The 15,063-nt window shown below is 38.0% G+C and overlaps 1 protein-coding gene across 1 annotated transcript in view; it reads right to left on the reverse strand.

Annotated features, from left to right (window-relative positions):
• Positions 1-9,446: 9,446 nt before the first annotated feature.
• Positions 9,447-15,063, reverse strand: part of LOC144663858 (uncharacterized) — a 39,526-nt gene continuing 33,909 nt past the window's right edge. The window contains exons 16-17 of the mRNA XM_078524931.1: positions 13,648-13,951; positions 9,447-9,579 (exon numbers count right to left, since the gene is read on the reverse strand). Coding sequence (XP_078381057.1) covers positions 13,749-13,951 — 203 coding nt within the window. The 3' untranslated portion in view covers positions 9,447-9,579; positions 13,648-13,748. The remainder of the gene's footprint in view (positions 9,580-13,647; positions 13,952-15,063) is intronic.

Genomic DNA, 15,063 nt, shown 5'->3' on the forward strand with positions numbered 1-15,063 from the left:
GTTTTGAAAGGTATTTTTTGTACATTTACTTGCAAAACCCAGCGCCAAGATAACTCAACAACACAATAATGTTTGAAATAACAACAGGTCGGATGTTAAAACAGGAACAGCGAACCATGTTTATCATGTATCGGTCAGACTGAATATCCCACGTGACCTGACGATTGGAGATGTGACAAGAGTGGTACACATCCAAAGTTCGAGTGTTCAAACCTCCTTTATTTCTGAAGCAAAAACTCTTGCATTGCTGAGGATTGTGGCTCCAACTAACAGAACCAAAAAAAAATCAATAAGATCAGATCGCGTCTAATACAAAAAAATTTTGCAAGAAAATCTTTGTAGGTTTTTTTTTCCCAAACACATTAATGTAGGAAAAAAAATTAATAAGTTATTTACCGGCTTAGGGTCGGTCTGTATAGTGAAAAACTGTGACCTCTGTCTTGAAGTAAAATGCTGCCATGGGCCTGCGGCCACGGGAAGCATTTTCAAGACCTCGGTGACAGTTTCTCACTATACGGACCTCCCAGCCAGCAAATAACATATACTTCTTCGTTTTAATACTGTTGTTGTAATTGTTGTTGTTTTTATTCTGCTTATCTTAAAAGCAAAACTAATAATATTAAAAAAAGAATGCGATCTCTAGCTTGTTGAGAACTTGTTTGAAGACTGGTTATTCGGTAATAATATCATTAACTTTCATTGTATGTATCGTCATGAAAACGCGAAAAAATATTTGAGTCCTTATTTCACTTTAAGAGCCCTGTTTTACAGTCATCGGGCAAAAAATTGCGTTTATATATATGCATGCGACATTACTAACACCAGGTGGTGTTGGGCTCCGAGTAAGGTTCACGTCACTAAAAATGTTTTGGCGGCATGGAATAACAAGCGGAACATTTTTCACGGTTGACATTCAACAACCAAAAAATGGTACATCATTTCAGAATCATTGGATTTATTTTTAATTAGAATAATTCGCAGGGCTTACTTTTGCCAGACTGGACACCGTAATCACTGTTTGTTGTTTTAATGTCCAACAAACTTCAGGAGCAAACCAAATGCAAATGGCTATTGTGTTTTGTACACGTCAAGACCAAAACATGCGAACTAAACAATGAACTTTATCAAGCTATTCACTACGTCCTTAGCAACCATTCGATAGCTACTTCGCAAACTCGGTTGCCCGGCAACGCTATGCAGCATTTTTCAGTCGTGGAAAAAAGCAGTTTCTTCCAACCTCCCCCCCCCCCCCCCCCCCTAACGTGTTTTCTCACCGCACGCTAGAAAAGTAAGAGACTGCTGGAAGTCTACATTTATTTTAGAAGAAAAACAAAAATAGTGTTGTTGAGAACAGCATTATTTATTTTCATTGTTTCCATCTGTAGTTTTGTTTGTTTCTGATTGACATTTGTTAAAGACTATTAATGGTGCAACGGTGATGACTTGTGTTGCACCGCTAAACAATCGAGACCAAATTCAATAAATATACCAGCAGCTACCAGTTGTTCATGTATGATGATTGCATCTTGCAATTACGAAGATAACAAGGAGTTTTTTTGTAAGTCGAAGATCTGTGAGCGTCTGTGGACATTATTTGGATTTAAAACTGTTGGAAAGTTGACGAAATTCGTTGGAATTGGTTATTGCAACGTCATCTTTAGGGTTGAACTTTCAAGACATTTAAGTAGAGGGGTCAAAAAATAATATTATATCCAGCGTTTATTTTGAATCTTGTCGAGGGAAGTATGCGATAGGTATCTCTTAGCCTGTAATGCGGTAAAATATTATGTTGCATTTGTTTTTATTATTATTGCAACAGACAACTATTATTATGTTGCATTAAACCTTAAATGAATTTACTTTAAAATTATTCTGATTATTTTCAATAAATAATGCAGCGTGTCTTGCAAATGTGTAATGCAGCCTCTCCTAGAACTGCTTGGGTTTGTGTTTAAGAGATGGAATTCATTTGGACCATAGACCATTGGACTTGTTGCGTGGACTGTCGTTCTTCAGGCAGCTTGCATCATCTGGACCCGTGGGATAGCCATCTCCCCAGTACAAATAGTTAGCCCACACAGTCATCTTGGTAAACATGGTTCGCTGTAGAACAATAAAGAAAACATGATTAAGAACAAATGAAAAAAACGGGAAAAAAGAAGAAAAAAGAAAGAAAGAAAGAAAAGAAAGAAAGAAAAAATAAAGAAAGGAAGTAGGAGAAAGAAAGAAAGAAAGAAAGAAAGAAAGAAAGAAGGAAGGAAAGAAAGAAAAAAGAAAAAAAAAGAAAGAAAGAAAGATAACGTTATAATCAAAGAAATATTTGAAATGATAGCTTTGTTTATTTGTTTTACTCGCGGTCAGAAAAATCGAGATTATGTCGCACAGCAATATTACAAAACTCGCACTGTTAGTAATTATTCGTACACAAATTTGTTTGAATTTTTTACAGGAACACGATTTTCCAGCTGTTCGATTTGTGGATTGTCTATTCTGTACTGTTACTCGTCTTGGTGTACATCATATGACTAGTATTGTAAAATGCATAGATATCTTGTTTATATATGTTTTTTGTAACGCCATGATGATGATGATGATGATGATGATGATGATGATGACAATAGAAGCAGCTTCCAGTTGGCTTGTTAGCTCAGTTGTTTAGAGTGCTGCACCGGTATCGCAGAGGTCAGGGTTCGAGTCCCGGCAAGCCTGATTTTTTCAGGCTTTCCTTTCGCAACTGCTTAAGTTGCCTTCATAACTGCGAGGATCTTCTTTTCATTTAACGATGATTATTATCATCAATTTTAAAATTGCTAGTTCTAAAACAGCTATGTCATTTGCCAACTTTACTGTTCACGATAACAACACTTACATCAAAATCCTTGCAATTTGCATGCCTCACTTCAGTACTACTGCAATCCAATGTGTCGTCAACTGGCATGGATAGCTCATAAGTTCCAAACAGACTCTTGCATTCTTCCGCTCCAAGTTGTGACTCTTCGTTGCATTGCTCGACAAGGCTGTGACAACACATCGGTTGAAAGCGACTGTCCTCTTTATCCATACAGTAGTAAGAGTTTTCTGGAAATAAAATTGACTCCTGAGTTTCGTATCAGTGTATTAGTCAGAGAGCTCTTCAACGGAGTTATATTACAGTCGGGCCAAGTGAAGCGTGCTACTCTAGAAAATATTATTGGATTGATTACTGAAATTGAATCTGTTAATCAATTTAAGTAGAATGCATTTACAAACGTGAAATCGCAACACTACCATCTAAAAGGCTAGAAAAGTAAACTTTTATTGCGATCATGATTATGCTCCAAAACAACAACACAATACCCTGTTATTCCTTACCGTGCCCTGCGCATGCAGTACGCTGCTGTGCCGTTAAATCTCTTACTGACAAATGCTATTTATAAACGGCAAAACAGTCGTTCTTTCTCTTAAACTGCTTCTCGGAAGGCGGAAATCACCAAGAGGTTGGATCCTCAAGAAAAAAAAAATCCTCCAAAAAAAAAATACAGCTCTTTTACAGTCTATTCTATTCAATGGTAACGTGTAACGTAGCGGCACAGAAGATCCTTGAAAAACTAAACAACATTTACCATTGCACCCGTATGACTTACTTTGAGGATTTTCATTGGTCAAGGAATTGCATTTTTGCTTGTCCGTTACTTTTAGACGGTTGAAGTGAAACGTTCGTTTTGACCCCAAACTTTGTCGATATTGCCTGAGTTCCGGCTCTCCACTTCCATCTCGAAAGTACGAAGCACTCAGATGTCGTATTTGTAAATAGACTTTAGCTGGAATACCTTCAGTACCGGCAGGATCATTATCACCAGAGAATTCCACAAACATCTGTCATAGATAAAAATGGTGTAAGTTGTTTGTTGACACCCAAACGTACAAGATATGGGGACGGGGATGTTTACCCCATCCCCCACCCCACCACCAATCCTTTGTTCGCGACAGAACCCATCATTTGTTGTTTATTAAGCCTAGTTTGACCTAGTTTACACGAGCAAATATATTTGTCACCTACAAAATGCCCGTGTAAACCTGGCACGACTTTACTGTAGTTATCATTTATACAACCAATTATCTATCATCCATTACAGTTGAATCCCGATAACTCGAACCTTCAAGGTAAATCGAAAAACGTTCGAGATATCGAGAGATTGAATTATTGAGGGTAAAATTAGTAAGGAAACAACCTGGAGGGGAATCGGAAAAGGTTCAAGAAATTTCGGAAATTCCCGACATTTGTTCTGTTTAATATATAGATAGGCATATCAGAGTTTACCTCTCTGATGATGAACATTTGTTCGAAATATGCCGTATTACGTACATGTTATATTCATTTAAAATATTTGTTTCTTCTGTTTCAGTGGCATGCCTGTTAACTAGCTATCCTGAATAAGATTTGAAGCAAACTACATCACTGCTATAACTAACACATTTACATTGCATTTACTCGGATAAGGACGATAAACCGTAGGCCCCGTCTCCTGCATCTTCAGTGTTATAATCAGCAGGGGACGTTAAAGAACCCACACACTCATCGCAAAGAGTAGGGCATGAAGTTCCCGGCGTTGTGGTCTGTTCTATTCCATGGGTTGGTGGTGGGGTGAGATCATACACATGGACGGATAGCGGCTGCCATAGGCGCCTTATATATGCTGATGTCCGATCTCATCCCTTAATTCTGTAAATTGTAAATAGTTACTGAAAAGCGCCGTGGGGAGATGACTATTAAAGTTTGCATTACGTTACAGTTTACATTACTTCCACGCTTAAGACCACGCTCACTTTATTACCTTTAAAAGACGCATATTATACATCTTCTTGCTTGACTTGCTTTCCGGAAGCTTTAATGTGAATCTGATCTCACCTTTGTTGTAAAGTTCATCAAACATCTAAAATGGAAAGAACCATGGCAGCCTAAGCAAAGTGTTTATTTACCTTCTACGTATAACCAATAACAGCCTTCTCTATACCCGAGGATCCTTATTACTCACATTAGCTAACTTTAACCTCGCACTTTTAAGTTATCAGTTCCCCCTTAAACGATATGGACATTTCTAAAGCATTCTTGAAGCTTTTCTAGCTGTAAAAGTCGTTCTTTTACCTCAGACCTTGTCGTTTTTTCGTTAACAACTAAACATGTCTATAATAAAATGAGAAAATAGCATTTTTGCCGTACATGCATGTAATGAACAAAATAGGAAAATAAATCTGACAAGAATACATTTGTACTTTTTTGTACATTTCACAAACACCAATGAAATATAAATGTCTAGCGTTCCAAATTATGGTGGCTCGTAATAGTTTAGTCAGAAAAGACATAACCGTCTTTGGTATTCTATCGCAGTTATACCAGTAATGTTTAAGAAAATATTTTATTGCAAACTTGTGCAAGTTTTACAAATGAACAAATTGAGCTAATTGTGACGGCGAAATTAGTTGCCATGACAACGTCATACGAGGTCAAAGATACCCTATTTTGGACCTTTTGACGATTATTACTCAACAACTATTCGGCGAAAGTTCTTGTTTTTGATATATTTCCATCTAACCGACAAAAAATAAATTTTTGCCAAGTTTTTAAAAACATCTGTAGGCAGGATTCGGAACTACATTATATTTTTCATAAATTTCAGGTGGCTCAGAACCCCACCTACAGAATTTTGTTTGAAATAAATTGTTAGATTGTTTGTTTTATCCATTATATAAAAATATATGAAAAATTCACGGTCTGTTTTTTAAGATTTTAGCCTCAAAAAGTCAAAATAAGGTTTCATTGACGACTTTGGTACTTGCTACGGCAACGATTTTTTTGATGCCACAGTGACTTAAAATTTGTTCATTGGCAAAACCTTTACAAAGTTGTACTAAAAGTTGACCCTCAACATAATTGGTGTAGCTGTAATAGAATGTTAAAGATGGAAATATATAAACCATTTTGAGCCACATTTAGTGCTAATAAAGACGCCATGGAATGTTGTTTCATACCGCGCTATGTTTGTCTTTGTCGAAAGACCAATCGTGGGTATCAGTGGAGTGGCTAAAAACTGTGAAGCATCTGCGTAATTTAGATTCAAATTCGTCGATGTTTTGAATGGCTTCTGACAGCTTAACGACGCCTTGAAGCTTTCCGGTGGTTTTCGCCGCGCAGGTTGCTCCTCCCTGGTATTCAGACATTTTATCGTCCTCATTCCACAACGACTGGAACTCGAATGCTTTGTAGAACATGTACAACTTCTTGGTGAAACGGGTTTCTATCTGCCGATAGGATTGCAAGAGGTTGTCCAGAAATGTCTGCTGCACTTGATCAGCAATAGGCGAATCTATGGGAGGTGGAAAGAGCGAAAATGTCAGTTGTCACGGAATAAGAAAGTTGTCAAGTTGTCGAGGTTGAATATAGCTATAGGCGTGCGTCTTCCACCGATACCCGCGTAACCGAACGAAAAGTCATCCATGTATGGCACATGTTTGCTGCTATTTTCTTCAACGATTATTTATAGTTGCATGCATTTGCTCCTTTCTGAAGTATCAGTGCTATCATTTTCATGTAAACCTACTTTAATTAATACAACGGATCCCACGAGAACCTGTTTTGTCTGTGGTAAACGCTAATTGGTTATTCTTTCCTAAACGGTTTGATAGAAATTTAAGAATTAACGGGTGGGGCGTTGGCCAAATAGTAATTGCGCTGGACTCTGGATCGAGCGGTCCGGGTTGGAACCCTGGCCGCCGGGCACCGCGTTGTGTTCTTGGGCAAGACATTTTACTTTCACAGTGCCTTTCTCCAACCAGGTGTTTAAATGAGTACCGGCGAGTTTATTGCCGGGGAACGGGGTAAAGCTGCGATGGATTAGCTTCCCATCCAGGGAGAAGTAGAAATACTTCTAGTCGCTTCATGCTACTGAAACCGGGACAAGCTCTGGCCTGGTGGGCAACAAAGGTTTGAACGCAGACTTTAACTTTTTACTATAACTGGAAAGAATAACAATATGACAACTGTTTTGTTTTAACCGGGCGATAGACTACAAGATGTTACCATCTCTTCTCCCCAGTTCCTCCTTATCACATACACCAATTTTTACCACTACTTTAGTTTGCCCGGTCACTCATCAGTGCAGCTGGTTCGGGTGATGCAATATGAGAGCGAAGCTAACTGTTTAACATGTTTTCACGAGGGGCTGAACTGAAGTTTTCGACCACGACATTTCATCAAACAAAGAACATCAACAATACCTCTTAAACGGTCGACTTCCAATCGATACTGCTTATTCCGGGCCTTAAAGGAGCTACGTCACGGGGATTTGCGGATTTTTGGTCTACACTGCTCTCAAATTAGGTTACTCAACTTAACCCATGAAAAAACTCTACTTTTGAACATCTAGATAAGATATAACCTTTATTTGCAGAGATAAATCAAATCACAGCTGTAAATATCGATTTGTGTGTACTAAACAATCGATCTAGCGTACGATTAAAGTAGTCTCCTGAAGAATATTATGACTTTTACTTTAAAAAAGGCTAAAAAGGGACAAAAATGCTTAATGCTTACCTGGTGCTTCACCAAGGCTTCTCAGTTGGTTCTCTGTTTCTGCTAAGTTTTCGATATCGAAGTTAAATGTACCAATGTCATTATCTAAATCCATGACCTTTGCTATAAGATCAATCCTTGTAGACGCAGCAATAAAATAGTTCTCAATCCTTTCCTGTAACTTTGCCTGCTGTACTTCATTCGTAAGGTCCAGCAAGCAGACGAGGTCTTTTGCAAGACCTTCCTTATTCATTTCCAGGCGCGCCTTTAAAATAAAGATAAGAAAAGTAAACGCATATACATCTACCTTGATTTAATAAAGCATACCTAAAGAAATTTGACATAGCACCACAGTACTGACTCAATGTTTAGATAAAGAGCTTTTTGGTGAGGACCATTCTTTGCTTATTTAATGATTGTAATGACATAAATTCACGTCCAAGTTAGCAGTTTTCCTACGGTAACGTAGGTTTGAAATAGTGTTCAATCATGCCAATGTAAACTGTTGTTTCGCCAAGTTTCAATAATCACAACCTATTATTTAGGACACCGTCCTATCAAAATACATCTGAGACCTAAAAGACCCTTGCGCCGATTACTCTATCGAGTCGTCCATTGTCAAAAGAACAGATACACTTGGGCTCGATGATATGAAAAAAATATACGTGGACTCAAAGATATGAATTTTATGTTCTCGTGGCAAAAAACATTATCTCACTAGTTCGCTACGCTCACTCGCGAGATATTTGTCTTTGCCACTCGAACATAAATTCATATCTTTGAGCCACAGTGTAAAAAATATCATCTATTTGCTAGTGGTAACCACAGGTTAAAAAATGCAGGCCTTGATGCACTTTTAGAGAAGGTACTGGTACGAGAGTGAGTAATTTTAGATGACAAAATGCATTTTTGTTGAAGTTTTGAGAAGTTTGCTATAAGTTGTCATTACTGTGGTAATTGAGATATATTTGTGTTTCTGGTAAATGAGGACTAAATCTCATAATTGTTTGTCAGAACGCAACGAGATTTATTGAAAATTACCAAGTTGTTGAAATGAACATAACAAATATAACTAAAAATGATAAATCACTGGACAAAAGACAATTATTCCGAGTAACGCGTCACGTAAGGAATGCATGATTAATTCCAATTGCCGCGAACCAATCAGAGTTTTTTTTTTTGATTGACAGTTTTGCGAAGTGTAGTCGAGCACGCTGTGTGAATTGACATGTGATTTTCCTCTGTCGGTATACTCGCTCTGTTGTCAATGTTTTTTAAAGGAATTTCCCGAGATTCGCTTGCCGTGATTTATCTGTGATACAATCACAGCAAATCTCTGAAATCTTCTCAAACGTAATGTTTGCAATCTTCCATGTGACAGAAACCTCGATCTTATGTGACAAACTGTTGAGATTGACACAGTTTTCGCATTTTATCGTACTTGAAGAACAGATTTTTAACTTCCGGTGTTGCGACAAAATGCTGTGATTGACACATTTTTCGCATTCTGATCATTCTTGGTGGAAGAACAAAATGTTCAACTTCCGCTTTGTGCTGGCGTTTTATTAACGTGGCGGGCGCGCACACGTTAAACGTAATCCGCTGGTCGCTGTCGAGGTTAGGATAGCGGCCTCTCTTGGGCCCGCAATAAATACACAGTCATTAAGACACGGGTGTTATCTTACCTTCATCATTTCGGGAACTGATTCTATATCCATTTCATCAAAGTCCAGATCATTAGAATCTTTAAGAGCGGCATATTTCTTTCCAATCGTCAACCATTTTTTGACCTTTGTCAAGAGCTCTTTGAGATCGCCAGTGTCGCACTTCGTCCCAAAATGACTATACAACCCTAAAGCAGTATTGGCGATGTCGAGAGGGTTTGTTCCCGCCTTTAAGAAACCGGTAATACCTTGGAGTATTGCGATTAAGTCCTTTTTGCCAAACTTAGCTTCATTAAATAAATTACGCAGCTCATTGTTTATGTTATCCAGATAGCCTCCCATGCTTATTTCTAAACTTCTAATAGTCTAAAAAACAAGAAGGAAAAAATCTCAATTAGGATTAATAGGAGCAAAATGATTGACACAAGCTTCTCGGAGGACATAGTTCTCTAATAAGAATCTCCCCCCGGGGGGGGACTCAAAAAGTTTTATACGACGGGGAGGCTCCGCCTCGAGGTCTAACCCTTACCCTTTTATATGCCATTTTGACAGAAATTGTACCCCTTTCGTATACCTTTAACTGAAAAAGGCACCCCTTTCATATACCTAAGGACATGGCGCGGACATAAAACAGGACGTTTTCTTGCCATTTTCATGCAGCGCTTAATAAATTGAAACAACACAGCCATAAATTGCGTCTCTTCGAAATACTTTAAATAAAGGTCTTTTAAATACCTAAATGACAGATTTCCATACGTTTTCATATACCTAAACTCGTGAAATTCCTTTCCTTTTGTATACCTAAAGCTTGAAAAAGGTACCCTTTCGAGTGGAGCCTCTCCGTATATAGGGAGAACCCCCCCCCCCCCCGGAATGAGAATGTAACCCTTAAGCCAGCGATGCACGGTTCCACATTTGTTGAGCAACAAATGCTACAACTGCTGTTCAACAAATGCGATCAGTGTGTCGTATGATGTTGAATGTTGAAATATGCATTCAACATGTTGAACGTTGTTGAACGGAATAGAGCCTGGCTCTATTCAGCTTTTAACAAGACTAGTAATGTCCCGAAATTTGTTGCTTAACAAAATGTTAACTGTGTATCATTGGCTTTAACTTTCGGCAGAAAAGTGGGATGAACAAAATTCAAAATCATACACAGCCGTAGTACCGTCGTACAGCAGATCAGTTTTTCCCATAGAGGACTCAAGATCGGCAACAGAGAAAAATTGCATGACTCCTCAAGTTGCAATGCAACACTTCATTGCTTTAAATTTTTATTCGCGTGCGGATGAAATAAGGTTCGTTCTGATATACATTTATTTCCCTGGTCTAAAATATTCCCCACTGAAAGTACCAATTATAGTACTATAACACGTTAGGGTTTAATATATAGAAGGTTGCATATGTTTCGCATGTTGACGAGCTTCGATGTTTTTTTTTTCGAAAAAAATCGGCCTATACAAAGCTTAAAACGCAGAGTGACTTAAGACATGGCGGAAAAGTCAGAGGAGTCAGTGAAATACCTGAAAAATTAAGAGCTAAACTTGTCGGTTGTGTAAGTCAGTTCAAAATTACCAGAAAGAAGACGGCACGGAGAACGAACAAGGAACTGTAACATCTTTTCATCGATGATTCCTCTAAGGCTGACGTTGAATACAAGTGGGTCGAATATTAACATCATTGATATAGCAACAATCAATCGTTTTCCGTGGTGAAGTGTTAAGTTTAAGGCGCTTTCAACAATTGTACTTTCGATATTCAGCTCGTGTCACAGCAGGTTTGCATCAATAAAGCAGAAAAGCGGAACATCCAAGAATCGAAAACGGCGGCCAGATGGAACGAGCATTCCTGTTTTTAGGTTCAAACAAAACATTGATTTGTAAATTTAAGCCATTTCAAAACCCTGGCTTGATTGCAAAAAAATGGCTAGAAAGAAGCGAATTTTCATGTTTAGTTGAATCGTGAACTTTACTTCGATTTGATTCATTCAAGGACTTCGTAATCACTCCTTAACCCTATTCAGACCCGGGGGGGGGGGGGGGGTTGAGTCCCGCGCTGACTTTGAACTTCTTATAACTTATAACTTTTTTTAAGATTTAGCCAAACGCTGCCAAACTTTCTGAGTTAAACGTTTTCCTAAAATTTATCTGGCAATAATTTGGTAGGGTTGGATGATGTGTCATAAACTTGACATTACCATGGCAATGGCACTTTGACAGGCATGTTTACCCAAATTTGTAATTTTTCGTGTTTCTGTTAATAAAAATCAACTTAAATGGAATTATTTTTAATTTTGGGTGGTTTTCTGGCATTTTGGAAAAATTTTGAATTCCAAGATGGCGGATCCAAGATGGTGGCTGTTTCGACATCATGATGTAATTGTCACGTGATGTGACGTCACCATCCCACGTGACGTATACCAAAAGAAAGATGTTTGGACATTTGGCTTCCGACCCCCCCCCCCCCCGGGTCAGAGAAGGTCCAAATAGCCCGGTCTGAATAGGGTTAAACTTGTAAACCAATGAAAATAATGTCACGATCGTCTTTATCCACAATTGCTTTTATTGCTATAACACTGCGAGTAACAACTGTACTGCCCAATAAACAAGTATCACTCTCACACACAAACTACAGGAAAACGTAAGTCCTTTTGACTGAGCGTACTTCTTCGTGATATAACTGTGACAGTCTCTACATGCTCGTGCACATAAACCGCTTTTGCACTTAAACTCCGTTTTGTTACAATATCTAAATTTTTTCAGCTGACCCAATGAGGATAAAGTAAAAAGAGCCATCGATTTTCCATACCACCGGCTTTTTCGCGTGCTCATAAAAAAGACAAAACCAACCAAATAAACAAAAAACCCCAAATCATTTATTACCTTTGGTGTCCTTCGAGTCATAAAATAGATCCTTTATTTACCAAGATTGTTCGGTCAAGATGGCGGGATATTGGCGCAGAAGAACTTAACGTAATAACCGACACAAAATGTAAAAGAAATGTAATAACATTTGGCCTTAAATGTAATGAACTCCTTAATGCGGTAACATTTGGACTAAGATGCAATGATAAGGTCATGAATGACGTAACTAACACGTCATAACAAAAAGCTGGTTATTTCAATAATCCGATCTTTGCGCCATCTGTTTTCTCAGTAAAACAAAAAATGTTATCACAATGAGTGAAAACGTGTTTTCCGGGTAAGTCACGTGAGTAAAGAAAATATTGTACTGAATTATATCTGTGATATTTTGTGGCAAGTTTATTTTCGTACGATGTGCCATCTTTCTTCAAACTGACATTCTAAAAAAAAACGTTGCAAGGATTATACAACGTTTCTTATCATAATGATATGTTATTTTGTTAACTCTGAAGTCATGGCTATTTCATACGAAATTTGTAATAACACTAACAGAGGTAAGTCTTTAAAAAAACTATGTAATGATACAGCATCAGCATTCAACCATTAACAGTTCAATCCATTTCTTTGCAGTAAATGGTTACATGTTTGCTTCTTCTTTCTCATCTTCAGCCTTGTCAAAAAGTCACTATTTGTTACTTTTTCTTCAAAAACAACCAACACTAACAAGTAAAGAAAAACAACCAACACTTACAAAAGACAAGACTTCTAGATCTTGAAAACTGTGTAATGATACTGCTTCAGTATTTATACTTAAACAGTTCTGTTGATTTCTTTACATTGGGGCTTGTTACTTAGCAGACCACTTAAAATTTCTGAACATCGGGTGTACATTTGTCAGTATCGTTGAAGACTTCCATTTTTAATTATTCAAGTTATCCACTTTAGAAATGTTTACACAATTTTATTGATTTTTTTTTGTTGTTGTTTTTTGTTTTGTTTTGTCATTTGTGCTATTTCAGTTAAGAACAACTGTGACACATTTGGTTAGTAGGTTAGAGCTTGATTCAAAGTCACTTTGCGTTGATGAGTGTTGATAACGATAACTTCTTGTCCCCTGAGAGCGGAAATTACTTAAGTCACTTGTGTCTTAGGCAGCGCAGCTAGCGCTCATTTTGCTTTACGAGACGAGCGACTAATCTTTAACATGCCAGGATGCGGTGTCAAATGGCGTGACAGATGGCGTGGAAGATCACGTGGTTATTAAAATAAGAAGAGAGTCGGTTAAAGACGTGTTAGTTATGTCATTGATGACGTAATCATATCATTATTACATTTGAGTCCAAATGTTATCACATTTGGGGAAACATGCGTGCGCTGTGAGTGTTTCTGGAAAAATGTTTCCCCGTTTTGCCGGGCCTTCAGTGTTTCACTTGTCCGTCGACGCAGCACAACAGCGTGACGAGCCCAGAAATGCAGGGTGTTAAGGGCAAGAGTTGAAAGTTTATTCAGTTCCATTTAAATTCGGGCCAGAACAATTATAGAATTAAAGCAGAAAAATGCAACTCACACTGACATACAGGTCCTTCTGCGTATTTGCTACCAGTCTTCCCGCTTCGAGCCTTTTCTTCTGATTATGGACAAGAGTACTAGTGCCCACTATTTAATGTTTTAACCACATTCTTTAAATCCTCCTGTTCGTTCCAGTGTCTGTTTTATCCCGTTGTAAGCATCTTGGAAATGCTTGGCGACTGTTTTAATGTCTTCCACATCCTTCTTAAAAGCTGTCCATTTTTGTAGAGGCGCGAACAGTTTACTCTTACCAAATCTGTCAAATCCGTCATTGTTCAGAAAACCTAGTCTGAGTTTCGCAACTGAAATGAAGGAGAATTAGAGCGGTTTAAACATTGTTATGACCCCATTTACAGACAATGTCAGAAACAACAACAACAACAATTAAGCAAAAAAAAAAAAAACGATCATAAAGTCTTCACGTGTTTTGTGAAATTTACTATGGACCGCTTTACATTTTCCAGAGACAAAGACAGAGACAGAGACAGAGCAAGAAAGACAGACAGACACCGGACAGACAAACAGACAAACAGAGAGACAAACTGCCTCAACTTTTGTTCCACCAGCTACACTTCACTACATATGTAATGCTTTAATACAACCTCATTTCGACTTCTGTAATCTGGCCTGAGATAATTGCGGTAAAAATCTGTAAGACAAGCTACATAAACTTCAGAATCATGCCGGGCGCGCGTGTTAACTTTCTCTGACTATGCCAAGGCTTTAATGCTATGCCAAGGCCTACTCATTTCAAGACCATTACAATCTATACATTAAACTGGTTTAGACGTATGCCAGCGAGAATTTGTGCTTGTTGTTCTATGTTTAATTTTCCGACTCCTGAACGTTGACATAGATGACAAACTGGAGTTGTCTCCACATGTCAATATCCTAAAGAAGAACTTTGCAAATAAACTAAGCCTTATTAAGAAGTGTAGGTTTTTACTGAAGCAAGTTCTTTTAAAGTTATACTAAAAAGTCATAATCCCGTCCGTCACGTACGGTATAACCGTCTGGGGAGGCATGAGTCGTCGAGACGACTTTGACGCACTTGAAAGGTTACATTGCAGAGCAGCAAGGATCATTTTTAACCTACCTAAAGACATGCCATCTAGTCCTTGACCGCGCTAAATGACACACTTTAAGAAACACGTACAAACTTTCGATTCTGAAACTAATCTATAAGATATGACTCCCCCTCTTGCATGGCTCGACTTGTAACCAAACTTCAACACTAGTACAATTTTTAGAAGAAAAAAAACATTTCCCCCATCATTTTAATTAATACCAATTCCATGAAACTTTCAACATCTTATACCACAGGCGTCCCAAATTCACGATTCGAGAAATCGATCGAATAAACGATTTATGAAATCATATGAATGATTTATGCGAGCGTATGAATGATTTATGT

Source organism: Oculina patagonica, chromosome 8 (assembly GCF_052425735.1).
Source record: "Oculina patagonica isolate OP01 chromosome 8, crgOcupat, whole genome shotgun sequence".
Classification (NCBI taxonomy): domain Eukaryota; kingdom Metazoa; phylum Cnidaria; class Anthozoa; order Scleractinia; family Oculinidae; genus Oculina; species Oculina patagonica.